At 40.4% G+C, this 23,626-nt stretch overlaps 1 protein-coding gene across 1 annotated transcript in view; it reads right to left on the reverse strand.

Annotated features, from left to right (window-relative positions):
- Positions 1-23,626, reverse strand: part of Rpn1 (regulatory particle non-ATPase 1) — a 62,630-nt gene that overhangs the window by 38,136 nt on the left and 868 nt on the right. Inside the window, exons 2-6 of the mRNA XM_071694508.1 lie at positions 23,185-23,370; positions 20,915-21,072; positions 10,196-10,391; positions 8,153-8,350; positions 2,197-2,337 (exon numbers count right to left, since the gene is read on the reverse strand). Coding sequence (XP_071550609.1) covers positions 2,197-2,337; positions 8,153-8,350; positions 10,196-10,391; positions 20,915-21,072; positions 23,185-23,370 — 879 coding nt within the window. The remainder of the gene's footprint in view (positions 1-2,196; positions 2,338-8,152; positions 8,351-10,195; positions 10,392-20,914; positions 21,073-23,184; positions 23,371-23,626) is intronic.

Raw genomic sequence — 23,626 nt, forward strand, 5'->3', positions numbered from 1 at the left:
ATCCCACTGCAACTATTTCTTGGCAAATGTGAGTCTATTCTTGCACTGGCAGTCAGCCAGAAGCAGTTTCTTGTTAGGCAAACACATCTTGAATTTCAAGTAATCATGAAGCCGACTCTGAATAGTACATACAGACGCATGACCAAGTAGCCTAGGGTTGTCTTTCTTTAACTGTTGTGCTGAAATACATGGATTCTTGTCTACTTGACTTTGGATAATCTTCAAAGTGTGTTGGGAAGTGATACGAGGTCATCCAGGTTGTTTCTTCTGAGTAGGAATGTCAATGCCACCACCATCAACAACATGCTTCGTCAATCTTTGCACACTTCACACTGCCAGCCCTGTAGTTTCAGTTATTTCTTCATTATGCTTCCCTGGCTAGTCAAAGGGTACAATAGCAGCAATATTCTCTTCAGACAAGTCCTTAGGGCCAAACATTGGAGCATAAACTCACTACAAAGCACACATGGGTATGCCAATTTTTTCTGCCAGGACTGTATATGAGTACTTCTTTAAAAATTTCTAAACAAGTTTCTTGTTTAATTTCACTTGTCCATCAACTCAATTTCTTTGCATTTTATTTACTATAATTTTGAGTAACCTGATATGGTTTTAACTGGGAAGAAAACTGTCCCTGTTAATCTCAGTCAAAAAATTTAGCAATGATACACCAGACAGCCTAGATCTGGTCCCCTGGTCATCACCAACCCTCTCTCCCTCAAGGTACCATTTAAAGTAGTTAAGAAATTCTTGTAAGGACCTCATCAGCTTTCTTATGGTAACCTTGTTCATCTTGATGCATACACAGCCAAGCCTAACATCATCAGCAATGACTTCCTCTTCTTAGTTCTCTCTAATGAGTTTATGTAACCTTCTGGTCATAAACTTTCAAAATGGGTAGCCTTACATTCTTTATAACATCCTTCTACTTATTTCATCTGATAAAGCAACATATTCCAACCACTGCTCTGTCTTTCTTTCACAGAGAACCCAACTTCATTAAAAATCATGTATTGAATACATTATGCTGCAAGCTTTAAAGTTTCCCAAAGATCTTGCTATTCTAATATATTTACTTATCTATAATTATCCCTGGACCAATTTCTATGAGAGTCCTGGTGTTACCCAGGTCCTTTCTTTAAAGGTTCCTGCAGCCTAAGGTTGTGCTACTTCCAGAAACAGGGTAATGAAAACTCCTTTGAGGTGATAAATTCTTAGACAAGACTATAATTCCAATGGCACAGCCAAGACAAAAGAGACTTTTTACTAACAGCAACTTTTTGCACGCATAGCCCAGTAACACCTTGCTGTTCTAATAATCTCCCTACCTGGATCCCTTTCTAATAAATAGTCAGCCAGCTTTTTTCTCCTGTGGTGCTGCTTAAAATAACGAATTATGCCCTGGTCCATGAATTATTTGAGAAGTAGTGGTGGGGGTAAAACATGCACCTTATTCTGCCATAAGAGGTACGCAAAATATCTGCAGGATGGGCAGTGTATTTTGCTTCTTTCCCAGGGATCCTAGGATGGGTAGGTGCATTATCGAGAGAGTCTTGCTTCTTTGCCAGGAATAACAGAATGGGCAGGTGCATTATCAAGAGTGTTTCATTTCTTTTTCAGAGATTCCAGGATAGTCAGGTGCATTATCAAGCATTTTGTTTCTTTTTCAGGGATTCCAGGATGGGGAGATGCATTATCACAAGATTTTGCCTCTAGAACTATCAATTATGTATCATTATTTGTTTTGCAGTAACAAGAGAATTTCGCTTCCAGGACTATCAATTATCGATCACTATTTGTTTTGCAGTATCACCATAACTATAAATTTTGTTTGAAGATTCTACTTTCCTATATTTACCAACCTCCACTAAAATATATATGTGTGTATTAGACTCTGAGAAACTGAGAGAACAGAGAAAAGGTATCATTACATAAGCAAATATTTGTTACTATCTACCTCACAGTACTCCAGAACTACAGCTACCTTATTTTTTTCAGTTTTGCTATTATTTGTATTATCAATTACCTTATCATAAAGAAATGATTATTTTTGCACCTAATCCACCTCATGAAATCTGAAATGGAGTTCAAGCTGATACTGAGTACACAGTACACAGCACAAATACACAGCATGTGACCATGGTGTCTGGAGAGAGTTTTGGAGTTAAGAATTTCAAAAACTAAAATGAGACCAACCTCACGACCCAGGGAGAGGAAATGAGTGTTAAGATGGGAATTTGATAGGATCTCATTGAAGTCTTCATAATCATCCATCTCTTCAGGGAGCTCCAAAAACACCTGCTGCCTTCCCAACATGAAAGCTACTTGCATCTTTACCTGTAGAAAGAGAGCAATCAATAACAGCAAAAATCACTCAGGAAATCATTTACATGAATAAAGTTCTTAAAACTAAATAAATGGCTTCTCCAAACACACAGACTTAAAAAAGAAAGATTTCAACATCCTAATTTTGGGTCTACCATCAAATCTCGAAAATATTAGAAAATGTTTTTCAAATGCTGTCTATTGTCAAGCGTCTTTTCAACGCTGACCATCTCTATTACCTTTCACTCTTTTCCTATAAACACAGGGATCAAGTGCATACAGCCTCCCATTTAACTCAAACATATCCTCAACTTATATGCACAGGAGCTACTAAAATCAGAGACTTATTTATCAATGCCCTTAATTTTTCTCTTTGCAATGTTGATTTCATAAATGAGGTCAGTGTCTCCAGTCACAATGAGACACAAACACACCAAATGTTTTTACTAAACGCAATCAAAAGTAAGTCCTCTAACATCCAAAGCTAAATTAAGTATCGCCTAAAACATTTCACTCACTGCATTTGTCAATCTACTTCAGAGTCCAACTCTCTTTTTACTAAAAGCTGAATTAAGTATTGCCCTAAACATTTCACTCACCGCATTTGTCAATCTACTTTGCAGTCCAACTCTTTTTTCACCAAAGTCATATCATAATACCAAATATCTTTCATTATCTCCCATTTCTTCACACCATACAAGCTTCTCATATCTTATTCCTTATATCGTTTTTCTAGTACATACTCCATATTTTTCCCCCATCTTGACTTCCAAAGCTAAAGATTTGCCATCATTCATTCATGACAACAGGAACAAATTCTTTATCAAGTCATCTTCTTCTAAATTCAAACTTAAATTTTTCTCCCAGTGAAACAAATTTTTCTCTCTTTTAAACCAATGAAAACTGATGTTTGGATTCACCTCAATCCCTATGAGCTCATTATGAAACAAGATTCTTATATCTCCATCTTGTGGCTCCTTCCATTGCCTAAAGCTATATAGGGAAAAGAGTTTTCATAAGACAATGTTAAGAAGCTACACTGCAAGAAAATCAGTTAAACAGTAACAGTTCTAAGACTTTAGAAAAGCTCCCACTTTAGGTGAAGGGGAGAGGTAGCCAGTTTCCTCAAAAAGAAGGACCATAGAAATTATGCCAGATAGGGCCTGACAAATTCATCCCCAAAAATGCAATAGTGTTATCATCCATGCATTTGTCACAGACCAGGCTGCAAAAGGAAATTAAACTTACACTTTTCATATCTTCGAAGTCATTAACATCTTTCAAAAAGGACTGAGAAGATTTATGGACAGAGAAATGCAAATGGTAAAGTGTTAATTAAATTCTCTAAACTTCTCCTGTAAAAGTGTTTGAGAACAACCACATTGGTACATTCCAGAATCCAATAATCTGAGGTCAGGATCTTAAAACAAGGCTGAGGTGAACTAGAAGTACCAGAGGAATCAACCAAAGTGTAGAGCAAGGATGAACGTCTCAAACACCAGGGATGCTTGACCCATCTGGCCACATCACTAAATCCAAAAAAATGTTAGCGTCATAATCAGATGCAGAAGATGAACAGGGGAAGCAGAAAAATCTAGTTCCACAGATTCCAATCTAGGGAAAGGTTATCCATTGCAAATGTCATTTGATGTATAATTGGAGAAGAATACATCATGAACAAAGTACTAGCTCTGGAGGTGAATAGATCCACCTGAGGTGCTACTGCAAGGAAGGGTACAATTAAACATCTTATTTCCCTAATGACATCTGTTACTCAGGAGCTAGAACTGAAGAGAGCATCTGTGCAAACACCGCTTATTCCACCAAGGAGAGATCTGCAGAAACAGGTTCTTAGACACAGCCAGTCACAGAATGTTTTCAGTTAACTCTAAGGCAGAGATCTGCAAGAACTTCTGCTCAACAGGCACTGGGCAGCCATGACATTGTCCATCAGGGATAAAATTCAACATTCGGGTTTGTGCATCCATCCAAGCCTCCTGAAATGTCAAAGAAAGATTCCAAGGCAAGTGATTCTGGAGATATTCAATATCAGTTTACCACACTTTGGGCAAGAGAATCTTCTAGAGGGGTTTTTGTGGAAGATCTCAGTTGCTACCAGGAAGAAAGATTTTGCCCCGGGGAAAATATTTTCAGCATGTCACTGTACAAGGCCAAAAAAAGGTGAATTTCAAAGTAGTCACTCTAGGTGACTTTGCAACATTAAGGTAAGGAACCGTAAGGCATTCACAGTATCTGCACAATCCAACTTTGTCCTTGGGAAAGACAGAGCCCATTTCAGTATACCATTCTCTTCCCATCCTTCTGAAGACCTGGAAAAGAAATGAACAGAAATGTCTTCGTAATTACAAGGTTGACATTTTGAAAGGTCTCATGACTGATTCCCTAGTTTGGAGAATTCCTCCTTTTGAAGATGACCACCAAAAATTCATCAAATCACGACACAACTGCTTTTGGGGAAATAAGTTTTATGGAAAAACTTTGTGGGGTAATGTACAAATCAATAGGCATCACCTTGAAATGCCAAATCAGTACATTAATCTTGAAAGCAAAACACTTTCCTCATAATAGCATGTACTGAAAATGCAAATAGGTATCCTTAAAAATTTGGTAGATTATCCAAAAAACAAACCATGTGGACAAATATTTACTTGCAATGTGATCATCTTGAACTTCTGATTCAGAAAGTAGATGTTCAATACAGAAACCTTAAAAATTTTCTTTTAATGTCTGATTCCTTTTTCTGGACTGGAAAGAGTGTTGATAATAAGAGGCCTTCATTGCATGTTTTATTACCTTATTGTCTCACATTTCTACCAACATACCTTTAACAGCACAGATGGGGTGTCTGGATGCTTCCCTAATGGGTGGGTAGGATCTCGAAATCCAGTGAAGAGCTATTCTTAATGTTTGGGGTACCCTATGTCAAACTTCCTAAACTTAGTGAAAATATTGGAAACAATCCCCCAAATAATAATGAGACCTGTAAGAAGGGGTAACCCTAAGAACCAGATCAGTAGGTTAAAAAACAAACACCATTTCAGAACATGATATACCTCTTAAAAAACTGTGCACTGACTGTGACTGCCTGGAAGGAATAACTCTGCCTCTAGCAAGGAGAGATTTATCATTCTTACTAAGTGTGTGAAAGGAGAAAGTTAAGAGTAAATGTGAATAACAGCAAGGTTATTAGGTACAGTAGGGTTGAGGGTCAAGTTAATTGGGAGGTAAGTTTGAATAGAGAAAAACTGGAGGAAGTAAAGTGTTTTAGATATCTGGGAGTGGATCTGGCAGCGGATGGAACCATGGAAGTGAAAGTGAATCATAGGGTGGGGGAGGGGGGCAAAAATCCTGGGAGCCTTGAAGAATGTGTGGAAGTCGAGAACATTATCTCCGAAAGCAAAAATGGCTATGTTTGAAGGAATAGTAGTTCCAACAATGTCTTATGGCTGCGAGGCGTGGGCTATGGATAGAGTTGTGCGCAGGAGAGTGGATGTGCAGGAAATGAAATGTTTGAGGACAATATGTGGTGTGAGGTGGTTTGATCGAGTAAGTAATGTAAGGGTAAGAGAGATGTGTGGAAATAAAAAAGTGTGGTTGAGAGAGCAGAAGAGGGTGTTTTGAAATGGTTTGGGCACATGGAGAGAATTAGTGAGGAAAGATTGACCAAGAGGATATATGTGTCAGAGGTGGAGGGAACGAGGAGAAGTGGGAGACCAAATTGGAGGTGGAAAAATGGTGTGAAAAAGATTTTGAGTGATCGGGCCTGAACATGCAGGAGGGTGAAAGGCGGGCAAGGAATAGAGTGAATTGGATCGATGTGGTATACCGGGGTCGACGTGCTGTCACTGGATTGAATCAGGGCATGTGAAGCATCTGGGGTAAATCATGGAAAGTTGTGTGGGGCCTGGATGTGGAGAGGGAGCTGTGGTTTCGGGCATTATTGCATGACAGCTAGAGACTGAGTGTGAACGAATGGGGCCTTTGTTGTCTTTTCCTAGCGCTATCTTGCACACATAAGGGGGGAGGGGGATGTTATTCCATGTGTGGCGAGGTGGCGATGGGAATGAATAAAGGCAGACAGTGTGAATTGTGTGCATGTGTATATATGTAGGTGTCTGTGTGTGTATATATATGTGTACATTGAGATGTATGGGTATGTATATTTGCGTGTCTGGACGTGTATGTATATACATGTGTATGGGGGTGGGTTGGGCCATTTCTTTCGTCTGTTTCCTTGCGCTACCTCACAAATGTGGGAGACAGCGACAAAGCAAAATAAATATAATATAACTAAGTGGCCATCACCAATTTGAGGCTGAACTGTTTTCACATCTGTTTCTTTCCCCATTCTGTCTTTCCAAAGAATGAGGAATCTTTATGTTCTGTTTTTCCAAACAATGAGAACTCTTTATGTTGTCTTTTCAAACAATGGAAACTCTTTATGTTGTCTTTCCAGTCAATGAGGACTCTTTATCTCCTGCCTTTTCTAAAAAAAACTATCTGCCATTTTTAATAAGGTAAACATTCCTGTTCCTCAGAAAGTCTTCAGACTAGTTTTTTATTTTTTCCTCATCTTTAGACTTAATTTTCTTTCAGGGGGCAGACCTTCACAACATATGTCCTCGACTGGAGCTTCTCTCTTATGAAAAGAATCTAAAAGAACTGATATATCATCCAATCACATCATATCAAGTCACAATTTGCCCAAACACTCTCATGTTAATTACATAATATGCCTTTGCTAAAGCCATTTATACTGCCCCTTTTTTTGTGTCTAAAACTTTCTCCATTACCTAACTTAGCAGTATATTTTGGCCTCATCACCTTCCCTTTCTACATCCACATTCTTCTTTATCTAAAGGAGGTTTCTAACTGCAAGTGCAGAAAATACAGGGCTCTTAATCCAATTACAATTCCAAAGATGCAATTTTGGCACCACTTTACAATCAAGTAGCAAAACTTGACAAACAGCACATTCATGAAGATCAGCAATTATCAAGTGCTGGGGAAAAGAATGAATGAAGACATATCTCTCATCTCTGGCATCAACTTAATATGCAAAATGAATAATCATAGAGTACTCAGGATAAGAAAAAACTTTTTCATGTCATGAAACCTGATATAAAATGAGGACATATATGAATGAGGTGTCAAGTTGTAGTCATCTGACACACCCGAGTAACTTGGAAAAGAATTAAAAATAGCAAAAACTGAAGGATAAATCTCTGTTATTTTCTAGTGCAATACATTCTTTTAATGTACAGTATATGCACTGGGACTATGAAACACAAAAACATCCAAACTGAAATTAAAAGTTCAGTTTGGCTGATGTAAACAAGTGACAATTTAAAATGGACACATAAATATACACTGGATGTGGAAAGGGAGCTGTGGTGTCGGTGCATTATACATGACAGCTAGAGACTGAGTGTGAACGAATGGGGCCTTTGTTGTCTTTTCCTGGCACTACCTCGCTCACGTGCTGGGGGAGAGGGTTGTCATTTCATGTGTGGCGGGGTAGCAACGGGAATGAATAAAGGCAGCAGTATGAATTATGTACAAGTGTATATATGTATATGTCTGTGTATGTATTTATATGTATACACTGAAATGTATAGGTATGTATATGTGTGTGTGTGGACGTGTATGTATATACATGTGTATGTGGGCAGGTTGGGCCATTCTTTCGTCTGTTTCCCTACGCTACCTCGCTCATGTGGGAGACAGCGACAAAGTATGATAAAATAAAAAAATTAATAAAAAACATGTATCTTAAGAATTAATAAACATAAATCTATCATCTTACCAGCTTATCTGGGCATTCATCAAAGAGCTGTTTGATGAGTTCATAGTCATGAAGCTGTAGAGCAAGTCGCATGGCTTGTGGGTACTGACTAAATTTACGATAAAGCTGCAAGGCTGTTTGAAGTAAATTTGTGTTCTCTGGATCAGGTACATAAGGTACACAACTTGTCAGGTACAAGCAGACACGTTGGTATGCATCCTGTAAGAAAAGGTAAAATATTCATGTTGAAACAGGCACTTTAACTATCATCTACATTTATAAGTGACAATTCAGAAAAGACTGAATGGCAAGGCACTGCTTGTAACTGGGGTCCAAGGGTCAGCTAGATCCCCAGGAGCTGAAGGTGCGTAAATGACCCTGAATGAAATCAGTATAATTTCCAGGCATTTCAGTTTAAAAAAGTTTCAACTTCTATCACAAAAAATAGAACTTGTCCTCAAGTTATTTTTTTGTTTAAAAAGTGAGCAAAACATTGTCAGCTGTACAGTAGACTTAAAATTTGAAGTCTAAGATGACCCTGAACAACAAAATCTGAAATCTGCAGAAACAAAACCATCTGTCTATCTATTGATATCAAAATAATTATTCAATTCCCAATTGGAAAAGGAGTAAAGATGACAGACTGGAGGGTACAAGATGATTTCATGTCTGTTGGGGGTTAAGAGGGTGACAGTGGTTTTGAGTGAGCCAGTGTTCTAACTGTATAATGTACTGGTACATGTCTGTTGCTCCCTTTATGACATAATGTGATTGACAAGTCATCTGCATAGAAAAGGACTTTCATAGTGTGGTCTCTAAGGGTTGACAGGATATCTCAAAGGAAGAGACTGGAGAGGAGTGGAGAAAGAGCTGCTTTCTAAGGGATTCCACTGCAGACCTTTTGAGGTGAAGCCTTTGTTAATAACTCTGGCATGGCAACCAACTATAAAACTGGATGAACTTTTCTGTCATTCTTGTGAAGGGACATTTGCTATCTTTACACTTAAGATGTATCAGGGGACGGTGTCAATTCCTTTGATGATATCTATATACAATATCTATTTTCATACATTTTCATCATTTCCTCCATCTGTGAATTAGCACCAGGAACAGATGAGGAAATGGCCTCATTCACACACACATTTACTCTCTAGTTGTCAAGAGTAAAGCACCAAACCCATATCCCCTTATCCCCAACCAGGACCCACAGACACACTTCCATACAACACTGACTCTCACTCCACACCCCATTTTGTCCTAAATTTACTACATCCTTTTCCCAAACATCTAATACATTCAGCATTCCTTCAAAATACTTACACCACCTCTTTTCCAGATCAATATGCATGATATACTTCTCTATCCACTCTCCTTATACTTTCACTCATACTTCCCTTCTTTTTCCTCAAACTACTAAGCCCCCTTCTCATACCATTTCTCATACATCTAGATCCCACAATTTGCATGCCTAATAACTTTCCGAAATATCCTCCACTTCCCTTAATCTAATTCACTCTCATCATATGCAATTCTTCAGTCAGTCTCTCATAATATCTCTGCACACAATCCAACATAAGCTCACTAATTTTCACCTCTTTTCTTTAGCCTATCACTAACTTTCACACTTGCCCCGCAAAGAAATCATCAGATATTCTACCAGCCATCCATTTCAGCTTATTAATAACAAACCTCAACTTTTTTCACCTTTTAATCAGTAAAAATTTCACTGATCCCTACCAACCCTTAACCCCAGAAGTCAGAGTTTATTCATGCATGAATCATTTCAGACACAAATACTCCAAATTACCATCTCTCTTTCTGGACATAACACAGCAAGCTTCTTCACAATTTTCATTTAAACAATAGGCCTCATGCCATCAAGTCATAACCTGACCAGCCAGATTACCCACTCCTGCAAGTTTACTTAAATACAGATTTCAAGTACATAAGCACTGGAGTTCAACAGTTACGGTGACTCTTTTGCCATGGTCACCCCATTGAAGGAGTTCCCAAAGGGAAAGGGCATCAGATATACAGAAAGATCATACATAGCCATTTACTTACTTTATCAACATAATCCTGAGAAGTTAGTAGATCTAATTGTTCCATTTCCATTAGGAGATCACAAGCTTCTGCCTCGGCATTGTGCTGCATGTGATAAGGAACAATTACATGGGCTTCACTGATTAATTCTGCTCGTCGGGCATCATCATCTTCACCCAAGGTTTCCCACTCTTGAGCAATCTCACCTGCCAGATGCCTATATAGCAACATAAGAAGACTGTGTTAATAGTTTAATACATTACATCTCTACCTCATCTAACTTTGTCATTGACAACTTCATCATGTGCCTCAACCCAAACAGGGCTTCCCATATATATGCACATTTTATCAAGTAAGGAGAGGGTATATATATATCGCTGGGGATAGGGGAGAAAAAATACTTCCCCCACATTCCTCATGTGTCATAGAAGGCGACTAAAGAGGACGGGAGCAGGGGGGATAGAAACCCTCCCTTCCTTGTATTTTAACTTTCTAAAAGGGGAACAGAAGAAGGAGTCATGCAGGGAGTGCTCATCCTCCTCAGAGGCTTAGATTGGGGTGTCTGAATGTGTGTGGATGTAACAAAGATGAGAAAAAAGGAGATATAGGTAGAAAGCTTGAGGAAAGGAACCTGGATGTTTTGGCTCTGGGTGAAACGAAGCTCAAGGATAAAGGGGAAGTGTGGTTTGGTAATGTTTTGGGAGTAAAGTCAGTCAGGGGTTGGTGAAAGGACAAGAGCAAGGGAAGGAGTAGCACTACTCCTGAAACAGGAGTGATGGGAGTATGTGATAGGGGTGTAAGAAAGTAAACTCTAGATTGATATGGGTAAAACTGAAAGTGGATGGAGAGAGATGGGTGATTATTGGTGCATATGCACCTGGGCATGAGAAGAAAGATCATGAGAGGCAAGTGTTTTGGGAGCAGCTGAGGGAGTCTGTTAGTAATTTTGATGCATGAGACCGGGTTATAGTGATGGGTGATTTGAATGCAAAGATTGAGTGACGTGGCAGTTGAGGGAATAATTGGTGTACATGGGGTGTTCAGTGTTGTAAATGGAAATGGTGAAGAGCTTGTAGACTTGTGTGCTGAAAAAGGACTGGTGATTGGGAATACCTGGTTTAAAAAGAGAGATACATAAGTATACATATGTAAGTAGGAGAGATGGCCAGAGAGCGTCACTGGATTACATGTTAATCGATAGGCACGCGAAAGAGAGACTTTTGGATGTCAATGTGCTGAGAAGTGCAACTGGAGGGATGTCTGATCATTATCTTGTGGAGGAGGTGAAGATTTGTTGAGGTTTTCAGAAAAGAAGAGAGAATGTTGGGGTGAAGAGAGTGGTGAGAGTAAGTGAGCTTGGGAAGGAGACTTATGTGAGGAAGTACCAGGAGAGACTGAGTGCAGAATGGAAAAAGGCGAGAGCAAGGGACGTAAGGGGAGTAGGGGAGGAATGGGATGTATTCAGGGAAGCAAAAGATGCTTGTGGCATGAGGAGCATGGGAGGTGGGCAGGTTAGAAAGGGTCCTGAGTGGTGGGATGAAGAAGTAAAATTATTAGTGAGAGATGAGAGAGGAATGTGGACGAGTTTTGCAGAGAAATAGTGCAAATGACTGGGAGAGGTATAAAAGAAAGAGGAATGAGGTCAAGAGAGAGGGGCAAGAGGTGAGAAAAATAGGGCAAATGAGAGTTGGGGTGAGAGAGTATCATTAAATTTCAGGGAGAATAAAAAGATATTTTGGAAGTAGGTAAATAAAGTGCATAAGACAAGAGAACAAATGGGAACAACAGTGAAGGGGGGTAATGGGGAGGTGATAACAAGTAGTGGTGATGTGAGAAGGAGATGGGGTGAGTATTTTGAAGGTATGTTGAATGTGTTAGATGATAGAGTTGCAGATATAGGGTGTTTAGGTCGATGTGGTGTGCGAAGTAAGAGGGTTAGGGAGAATGATTTAGTAAACAGAGAAGAGGTAGTAAAAGCTTTCCGGAAGATGAAAGCTGGCAAAGCAGCGGGTTTGGATGGTACTGTAGTGGAATTTATTAAAAAAGGGGGTGACTGTGTTGTTGACTGGTTGGTAAGGATATTCAATGTATGTATGACTCACGGTGAGGTGCCTGAGGATTGGCAGAATGCATGCACAGTGCCATTGTACAAAGGCAAAGGGGATAAAGGTGAGTGCTCAAATTACAGAGGTATAAGTTTGTTGAGTATTCCTGGGAAATTATATGAGAGGGTATTGATTGAGAGGGTGAAGGAATGTACAGAGCATCAGATTGGGGATGAGCAGTGTGGTTTCAGAAGTGGTAGAGTATGTGTGGATCAGGTGTTTGCTTTGAAGAAATACTTTGAAAAGCAAATGGATCTGTGTGTAGCATTTATGGATCTGGAGAAGACATATGATAGAGTTGATAGAGATGCTCTGTGGAGGGTATTAAGAATATATGGTGTGGGAGGTAAGTTGTTATAAGCAGTGAAAAGTTTTTATCGAGGATGTAAGGCATCTGTGCGAGTAGGAAGCGAGGAAAGTGATTGGTTCTCAGTGAATGTTGGTTTGCGGCAGGAGTGCGTGATGTCTCCATGTTTGTTTAAATTGTTTATGGATGGGGTTGTTAAGTGGGTGAATGCAAGAGTGTTGGAAAAGAGGCAAGTATGCAGTCTGTTGTGGATGAGAGAGCTTGGGAGGTGAGTCAGTTGTTGTTCGCTGATGATACAGCGCTGGTGGCTGATTCGGGTGAGAAACTGCAGCAGCTGGTGGCTGAGTTTGGTAAAGTGTATGAGAGAAGAAAGCTGGGAGTAAATGTGAATAAGAGCAAGGTTATTAGGGACAGTTAGGTTGAGGGACAAGTCAACTGGAAGGTAAGTTTCAATGGAGAAAAATTGGAAGAAGTGAAGTGTTCTAGATATCTGGGAGTGGATTTGGCAGTGGATGGAACCATGGAAGCAGAAGTGAATCATAGGGTGGGGGAGGGGGCAAAAGTTCTGGGAGCATTGAAAAATGTGTGGAAGTCAAGAACATTTTCTCGGAAAGCAAAAATGGGTATGTTTGAAGGAATAGTAGTTCCAACAATGTTATATGGTTGCGAGGCATGGGCTATAGGTAAAGTTGTGCAGAGGAGGGTGGATGTGCTGGAAATGAGATGTTTGAGGACAATATGTGGTGTCAGGTGGTTTGATCGAGTAAGTAATAATAGGGTAAGAGAGATGTGTGGTAATAAAAAGAGTGTGGTTGAGAGAGCAGAAGAGGGTGTTTTGAAACGGTTTGGTCACATGGAGAGAACGAGTGAGGAAAGATTGACAGAGAGGATATATGTGTCAGAGGTGGAGGGAATGAGAAGTGGGAGACCAAATTGGAGGTGGAATAATGGGATGAAACAGATTTTATTTGATCGGGGCCTGAACATGCAGGAGGGTGAAAGGCATGCAAGGAATAGAGTGAATTGGAACGATGTGGTATACCAGGGTCAACGTACTGTCAATAGATTGAACCAGGGAATGTGAAGCGTCTGGGGTAAACCATGGAAAGTTTTGTGGGGCCTGGATGTGGAAAGGGAGCTGTGGTTTCGGTGCATTATAATGACAGCTAGAGACTGTGTGTGAACGCATGTGGCCTTTGTTGTCTTTTCCTAGTGCTACCTCATGCACATGCAGGGGGAGGGGGGTTGTTCATTTCATGTGTGGCAGGGGTGGCGATGGGAATAAATAAGGGCAGACAGTGTGAATTACAGACATGTGTATATATGCATATGTCTGTGTGTATATATATGTATACGCTGAGGTGTATAGGTATGTATATGTGCGTGTGTGGACGTGTATGTATATACATGCGTGTGTGGGTGGGTTTGGCCATTCTTTCGTCTGTTTCCTTGTGCTACCTCGCTAGCGTGGGAGACAGTGACAAAGTATGAAAAAAAAAAATATTCTGAGTACAGAATGAAAAAATTTGAGAACAAAGGATGTAAGGGAAGTGGGGGAGGAATGGGATGTATTTAGGGAAGCAGAGATAGCTTGCGCAAAAGATGCTTGTGCAAGAGAAGCATGGGAGGTGGGCAGATTAGAAAAGGTAGTGAGTGGTGGGATGAGGAAGTAAGATTATTAGTGAAAGAGAAGAGAGAGGCATTTGGACGATTTTTGCAGGGAAATAATGCAGATGAGTGGGAGATGTATAAAAGAAAGAGGCAGGAGGTCAAGAGAAAGGTGCAAGAGGTGAAAAAGAGGGCAAATGAGAGTTGGGGTGAGAGAGTATCATTAAATTTTAGGGAGAATAAAAAGATGTTTTGGAAGGAGGTAAATAAAGTGCCTACGATAAGGGAACAAATGGGAACTTCAGTGAAGGGGGGTAATGGGGAGGTGGTAACAAGTAGTGGTGATGTGAGAATGAGATGGTATGAGTATTCTGGAGGTTTGTTGAATGTGTTTGATGATAGAGTGGTAGATATAGGGAGTTTTGGTCGAGGTGGTATGCAAAGTGAGAGGGTTAGAGAGAATGATTTGGTAAACAGAGAAGAGGTAGTAAAAGCTTTGTGGAAGATGAAAGCCGGCAAGGCATAGGGTTTGAATGGTATGGCAGGGGAATTTGTTAAAAAAGGGGGTGACTGTATTGCTGACTGGTTGGTAAGGTTATTTAATGTATGTATGACTCATGGTGAGGTGCCTGATGATTGGTGGAATGCTTGCATAGTGCCATTGTACAAAGGCGAAGAGGATAAGAGTGAGTGCTTAAATTACAGAGGTATAAGTTTGTTGAGTATTCCTGGGAAATTATATGGGAGTGTATTGATTGAGAGGGTGAAGGCATGTACAGAGCATCAGTTTGGGGAAGAGCAGTGTGGTTTCAGAAGTGGTAGAGGATGTGTGGATCAGGTGTTTGCTTTGAAGAATGTATGTGAGAAATACTTAGAAAAGCAAATGGATTTGTATGTAGCATTTATGGATCTGGAGAAGGCATAAGAAATACTTAGAAAAGCAAATGGATTTGTATGTAGCATTCATGGATCTGGAGAAGGCATATGATAGAGTTGATAGAGATGCTCTGTGGAAGGTATTAAGAATATATGGTGTGGGAGGCAAGTTGTTAGAAGCAATGAAAAGTTTTTATCGAGGATGTAAGGCATGTGTACGTGTAGGAAGAGAGGAAAGTGATTGGTTCTCAGTGAATGTAGGTTTGCGGCAGGGGTGTGTGATGTCTCCATGGTTGTTTAATTTGTTTATGGATGGGGTTGTTAGGGAGGTAAATGCAAGAGTCTTGGAAAGAGGGGCAAGTATGAAGTCTGTTGGGGATGAGAGAGCTTGGGAAGTGAGTCAGTTGTTGTTCGCTGATGATACAGCGCTGGTGGCGGATTCATGTGAGAAACTGCAGAAGCTGGTGACGGAGTTTGGTAAAGTGTGTGGAAGAAGAAAGTTAAGAGTAAATGTGAATAAGAGCAAGGTTATTAGGTACAGTAGGGTTGAGGGTCAAGTCAATTGGGAGGTGAGTTTGAATGGAGAAAAACTGGAGGAAGTGAAGTGTTTTAGATATCTGGGAGTGGATCTGTCAGCGGATGGAACCATGGAAGCGGAAGTGGATCATAGGGTGGGGGAGGGGGCAAAAATTTTGGGAGCCTTGAAAAATGTGTGGAAGTCGAGAACATTATCCCGGAAAGCAAAAATGGGTATGTTTGAAGGAATAGTGGTTCCAACAATGTTGTATGGTTGCGAGGCGTGGGCTATGGATAGAGTTGTGCGCAGGAGGATGGATGTGCTGGAAATGAGATGTTTGAGGACAATGTGTGGTGTGAGGTGGTTTGATCGAGTAAGTAACGTAAGGGTAAGAGAGATGTGTGGAAATAAAAAGAGCGTGGTTGAGAGAGCAGAAGAGGGTGTTTTGAAGTGGTTTGGGCACATGGAGAGAATGAGTGAGGAAAGATTGACCAAGAGGATATATGTGTCGGAGGTGGAGGGAACGAGGAGAAGAGGGAGACCAAATTGGAGGTGGAAAGATGGAGTGAAAAGGATTTTGTGTGATCGGGGCCTGAACATGCAGGAGGGTGAAAGGAGGGCAAGGAATAGAGTGAATTGGAGCGATGTGGTATACAGGGGTTGATGTGCTGTCAGTGGATTGAATCAAGGCATGTGAAGCGTCCGGGGTAAACCATGGAAAGCTGTGTGGGTATGTATATTTGCGTGTGTGGACGTATGTATGTTCATGTGTATGGGGGGGGTTGGGCCATTTCTTTCGTCTGTTTCCTTGCGCTACCTCGCAAACGCGGGAGACAGCGGCGAAGAAGAATGTATGTGAGAAATACTTTGAAAATCAAATGGATTTGTATGTAGCATTTATGAATCTGGAGAAGGCATATGATAGAATTGACAGAGATGCTCTGTGGAAGGTATTAAGAATATATGGTGTGGGGGGCAAGTTGTTATAAGCAGTGAAAAGTTTTTATCGAGGATATAAGGCATGTGTATGTGTAGGAAGAGAGGAAAGTGATTGGTTCTCAGTGAATGTTAGTTTGTGGCAGGGGTGTGTGATAACTCCATGGTTGTTTAATTTGTTTATGGATGGAGTTGTTATGGAGGTGAATGCAAGAGTTTTGGAAAGAGGAGCAAGTATGCAGTCTGTTGTGGATGAGAGAGCTTGGGAAGCGAGTCAGTTGTTGTTTACTGATGATACAGCCCTGGTGGCTGATTCGGGTGAGAAACTGCAGAAGCTGGTGACTGAGTTTGGTAAAGTGTGTGAAAGAAAAAAGTTGAGAGTAAATGTGAAGAAGAGCAAGGTTATTAGGTACAGCAGGGTTGAGGGTAAAGTCAACTGGGAGGTAAGTTTGAATGGAGAGAAACTGGAGGAAGTGAAGTGTTTTAGATATCTGGGAGAGGATTTGGCAGTGGATGGAACCATGGAAGTGGAAGTGAATCATAGGGTGGGGGGAGGGAGCGAAAGTTCTGGGAGCGTTGAAAAATGTGTGGAAGTCGAGAACATTATCTCGGAAAGCAAAAATGGGTATGTTTGAAGGAATAGTGGTTCCAACAATGTTATATGGTTGCGAGGCATGGGCTATAGAATAGTTGTGTGGAGGAGGGTGGATGTGCTGGAAATGAGATGTTTGAGGACAATATGTGGTGTGAGGTGATTTGATCGAGTAAGTAATAATAGGGTAAAAGAGATGTGTGGTAATAAAAAGAGCGTGGTTGAGAGAGCAGAAAAGGATACTTTGAAATGGTTTGGTCACATGGAGAGAATGAGTGAGGAAAGATTGACAAAGAGGATATGTGTGTCAGAGGTGGAGGGAACGAGGAGAAGAGGGAGACCAAATTGGAAGTGGAAAGATGGAGTGAAAAAGATTTTGAGTGATCGGGGCCTGACCATGCAGGATGGTGAAAGGCTTGCAAGGAATAGAGTGAATAGGAACGACGTGGTATATCGGGTCGACGTGCTGTAGATGGATTGAACCAGGGCGTGTGAAGCGTCTGGGGTAACCACGGAAAGTTCTGTGGGGCCTGGATGTCGAAAGGGAGCTGTGGTTTCAGTGCATTATACTTGACAGCTAGACTGAGTGTGAACGAATGTGGCCCTTGTCTTTTCCTAGTGCCACCTCGCACACATGAAGGGGGAGGGGGTTGTTATTTCATGTGTGGCGGGGTGGTGATGAGAATGAATAAGGGCAGACAGTATGAATTATGTACATGTGTATATATATGTATATGTCTGTGTGTATATATATGTATACGTTGAGATGTATAGGTAAGTATATTTGCGTGTGGGGACGTGTATGTATAATACATGTGTATGTGGGTGGGTTGGGCCATTCTTTCATCTGTTTCCTTGCACTACCTTGCTAACGCGGGAAAAGCAACAAAACAAAATAAATAAATAAATATATCTATAAATAAATAAATAATAAATATATTCATTGTCACTATCTCCCGCGTTAGCGAGGTAGCACAAGGAAACAGACGAAAGAATGGCCCAACCCACCCACATACACATGTATACACATACACGTCCACACACACAAATATACATACCTATACATCTCAACGTATACATATATATACACATACAGACATATACATATATACACATGTACATAATTCATTCTCTCTGTCTTTATTCATTCCCATCGCCACCCTGCCAGACATGAAATAACTACCCCTTCCTCCTCATGTGCGCAAGGTAGCACTAGGAAAAGACAACAAAGGCCACTTTCATTCACACTCAGTCTCTAGCTGTCATGTAATAACGCACCGAAAACCACAGCTCCCTTTCCACATCCAGGTCCCACAGAACTTTCCATGGTTTACCCCAGACACTTCACATGCCCTGGTTTAATCCATTGGCAGCACGTCGACCCTGGTATACCACATCGTTCCAATTCACTCTATTCCTTGCACACCTTTCACCCTCCTGCATGTTCAGTCCCAAATCACTCAAAATCTTTTTCACTCCATCTTTCCACCTCCAATTTGGTCTCCCACTTCTTCTCGTTCCCTCCACCTCTGACACATATATCCTCTTGGTCAATCTTTCCTCACTCATTCTCTCCATGTGACCAAACCATTTCAAAACACCCTCTTCTGCTCTCTCAACCACACTCTTTTTATTACCACACATTTCTCTTACCCTATTATTACTTACTTGATCAAACCATCTCACACCACATATTGTCCTCAAACATCTCATTTCCAGCACATCCCCATGTCTGAATAGGCCAGTGCTTTCTAGTGGCATATGCCAATTGTGTCATATTTGGTATCACTGTAAAATCCAACTTTAGAAACTTCACAATCCACAAACAGTAAAGTCAACCTCTAAGACACATGGAGCACTGTTTAGATGCTGTGACTCCTTTTCTCCTAAACAACTGCTAAGTGCATAAAAAGGTTTGATCTGTCCTTGTATGGAGTACAGTACTGTCTTCACATGTGGAGAGATTCTAGGTCTACATACTTGCTAGACAAAGTTGAGTCTAAAGCAGTTCAACAATCTCCCCATCTACATAACTTGACCCATCAAACGCACCCATCTTTGACCTCACAGAAAGTGACCTCTTTCCACACATTCCTGAATGCATCCTTACTTCTGCCCCTTACCCATCCTATGGTGGAGGCTTCCACAGCTCCATTCCCTTCCACATCCACTTCCAGGTAAACAAAACACTTCACTACCTCTAAATTCTCTCCATTCAAACTCACACTCCAACTAACCTGTCTCTCTTCTCTACTAACACTAATAACCTTTCTTTCATTCGCATTTACTCTCTTCTTTCTCCTTTCACACTCTCTCCCAAACTCAGAAACCGATTTCTGCACTTTTTTATTCAAACCTGCTGCCAGCACTGTCAATGCAAACCTTAGACAAACTGCAAACCTGACCTTCTCCCTAAAATCCTCACATTCACCTCCCTCATTGCCCCATCCATGAACAAACTGAAAAACTATGGTGACATGACACAACCCTGCTGCAAATCCACCTTCATCCAAAACCACTCAACCTCCTCTCTATCTACTCCTCCATATGTCTTACTGTCTTGATAGAAACTTAACTTCCTGTAACAACCTTCTTCTCACACCATAAATTCATAACATATTACAAAAAGCATTTTTTTTTTTATCATTGTTAAACATAATCACTGTTTCCTGCATCAGCAAGGCAATGCCAGGAAACATGAAGAAATGGTCCATCCACTCAATATACACACATACACATATATATATATATATATATATATATATATATATATATATATATATATATATATATATATATATACATACATATCAACATATATATTCATACACATATACATACATATACATATCAACACATACATAAACACATGTACATATTCATACTTGCTTGCCTTTGTCCATTCCTGTCGCTACCCCACCACACAGGAGATAGCATCCCCCCTTCAGCGAGGTAGTGTCAGGAAAAGACAAAAAAGGTCACATTTGTTCACATCCAGTCTCTAGCTGTCATATGCAATGCACCAAAACCGCAGCTCAGTATCCACATCCAGGGCCCACAGACCTTTCCATGGGTTACCCAAGACACTTCACATGCCCTGGTTCTATTAGATACTTTCTCCTGATCTGTCAATGCCACCTATCAATCCTTCTGTTTCCCTAATTTTTTCCTCACACAAATTCTTCAAAAGAAACATCTCATCTGTATAGCCTTTACCACTTCAGAAACAACATACCCCCCCAAACACACAAACACATGTCTGATGTTCTGTGGATGTTTCCCATGTTAGCATGGTAGCACCAAGAACATACAAAGAAATGGCCTCATATGCTCACATCCCCTCTGTGTAAGAATAATCAACCAAACAACAATGATTTTCACAATTTCCCATATCACTGTGGTAGAATCAGTCCTTTGAGGAAAAATCCTGGCTAGGTTCTTTCTGTTCTGACCTTCAGAAAATTAACAAAGAAAAGGGGAATTTCCAAACCAATATATTCATATGCATGCACAAACATACAACTTAATCAGCTCATTGCAGTAAGTACTCATTAACACCTGGGTGAACTTTTGGCACCCCTTCCAAGTTTCACATGAGGACTAATTGCAGAAAGAATTTTTTCTGGTAAAGTACATAGCTCTTGTGTTGACCATATCTTACTACTCTACAATAATGCTGTCAAACACACTCATACAGCAGTATTCTCCCTGGCATGGTTTAGCTTCTTCATGAACCTCTATATGATAAAATAAGATAAATACAATAATCAATCATGAGCTGAGCTAAAAAAGTACAAACCTGACAAATTCATGGCCCCAGTCTCCTATATCACCACGTTGGCCAAGAAGTCGGTACTTGAGGCATTCCCGCTCCTCGGACATGGTCATGGCAAGGACTGATACAATGTCAGAGGCAAATTTCTTCAAGTTACCATCCTTGATTTTCTCATGAATATCCTGAAACAGAGTGTTTTATCATCATCCAAATCAAGAGTAATAAGACAAAAAAAAATTCTTAAATATTTTCAACAAGGGTTCAAGAAATCACCAGTGATACTTGGATATAAGCTAGTAAGGAAGTGACAATACCATAATTTGTTTTCAACATCGGCATAATGATTTTTCATTAGTTGAACACACTCAATAATTTCTACTCAATCCATGGATTCGTGGATTCAATTCAAACTATAATATGTATGTAGCATTTATGGATCTTTAGAAGGCATATGATTGGGTTGATAGAGATGCTTCATGGAAGGTCTTAAGAGTATATAGTATGGGAGGTAAGCTGCTAGAAGCAGTGAAAAGTTTTTATCAAGGATGTAAGGCATGTGTACAAGTAGGAAGGGAGGAAAGCAATTGGCTCCCACTGAAGGCCAGTCTGGGGCAGGGGTGTGTGATGTCCCCATGGCTGTTTAAATCATTTATAGATGAGGTGGTCAGGAAGGTAAGGGCGAGTTTTTCACTTCCAACTCATCCACCTTCCTCTGCACAAACCTATCTATAGCCCATGCCCCACAACCATATAACATTGATGGAACTACTATTCCTTCAAACATACCCATTCTTGCTCCCTGAGACAACATTCTCTCCTTCCACACATACTTCATCACTCCCAGAACCTGAGAATGGGCAGAATGTATGAACAGTACCTTCCTCCTGCCCTGACAGGGGCAATCGAAGGCCATACCTGATCAACCCTAAACACCATCACTGACAGACATGGACAGTTAAACATGTCCATATTAATCCTCCAAGGGAAGGTTTCTCAGAATGGCCAACAGTGTGACTTACCAATTCCAACTTATGGCCTCTGACATACAAATAAATTGGGTTCACATAAAGAAGTAACTTTGTCTAATACGATATGTTCCTTGCTGAGAAGGCCTTAAGATTCCTGGGGACTAAAAGACGCTCATCTCTGAATCACTGGTGATCAACATGATTCATTAAATTTCTATTGGCTATAAGAAGACTTCCTCTGCAAGCAACCCTGTCACAAACACCACATATGCTATACTCTCCTATAACACATTCAGATGCCTCTTTCTAACTTCCCATTTGGCTGATAACACTTAATCAACTGCTCTCCTCACTCCCATTTCATCCCTTATACCTTTCTCTTGAACTCCAAGTGCTTTCTTAAGTACTCACACTCCTTCCCTGCAGATACCACCTATACACCTTTCCTTTTTTCTTTCACTTTCTTTAACTCTCTACTCACTACCCTTCCTCTTATCTCCATGTCAGACACTTCACTTACACTGCTTCCCTAAACATCCTCCATACCCTTTGTTTCATTTACTTCCACCCAATGCCAAACTTTATTCAATTTCTATTGTTATTCCTGCACAATGGCCTCATTACTAAGCTCACTTATATTCACCACATTTTTTCCCAAGCAGTACCTATTTTCCAAACCATAATAAAAATGTTTCCACTCACCTCCACCAGGAAATGATCAAACACTCCACTTGCCACCCATCTTAATACATTTACACCCAGCAACTTTCCTTTGCAAGCTCATCACTTATCACATAATCTAACATAGAGAACTGTCTACACACCCCATTCAACCATGTCTACTTGTGTATAGATCTTTTTCTTCACTAAATATCTACAATCACCATTCCCCTTTCAACAAACAGCTCAACAAGCTCCCTCCTATCTTCATTTACACCTAGGGACCCCATGTCCCCTTATGAGACCCTGAATAGTCTTACTATCCACACTTGCATTCTGATCCCTGAGTACCAAGAATCAGTCCCACTGCTTCAAAAGTATACAAAGCCTGGGACTTGAACTCATTTGAGCCCAACAACAGGCACGCACATGCTGATTCAAGGTCTGTAATACTAACCACTGTACCATCTATGGGTATGCAAGTTCTTTCTTTCATACTTATTCACCATTTGTGTGTTAGCGAGGTAGTGCCATGAACAGACAAAGGAGAGGCCTCATTCGTTCATATCCATTATCTAACTGCCAAATGTAATGTTTTTATGTGAGCATATGTACATAAAATTTTCTCTTGGCTGAAACAACACAGATACAACTTGGAAAAATCACCTTCATTGCCTGATAATGAAGTCTCATAAACTTGAGTGGTTTTGGAACACTGGTCATGGAGGTAGTGGAAGATCGGATAAGAGACCGGATCTGCTCTAGAGCTGGCTTGTACAAGTCAGCGTTTGATTCTTGCAACCTCTCCACCAACATGTTCAACTCCTCCTGTAACTGTTTGTCCTCTTCTGACTGTAAGCAGATAGAATTTTTGTTAATTGACATAAGAAAGATGTCACATTATGTTCTAAATTAGTGTAGTAGCTCATAACTAAATTTACTTCCAATCTCAGATACTCTGTTCATTGCCTTTAACTTATACTTTCCTTATGATGTGGTTCTGTAATAACAATAATAATCAAAATAATAATAACCCAGGACTCTTTTTTGAAAAAGTTCTCATGTTATTTCAAGACCATTTTCCAAGGGTTCTTACAGCTCAAAGCCT

This window comes from Panulirus ornatus, chromosome 57 (assembly GCF_036320965.1).
Source record: "Panulirus ornatus isolate Po-2019 chromosome 57, ASM3632096v1, whole genome shotgun sequence".
Taxonomy (NCBI): domain Eukaryota; kingdom Metazoa; phylum Arthropoda; class Malacostraca; order Decapoda; family Palinuridae; genus Panulirus; species Panulirus ornatus.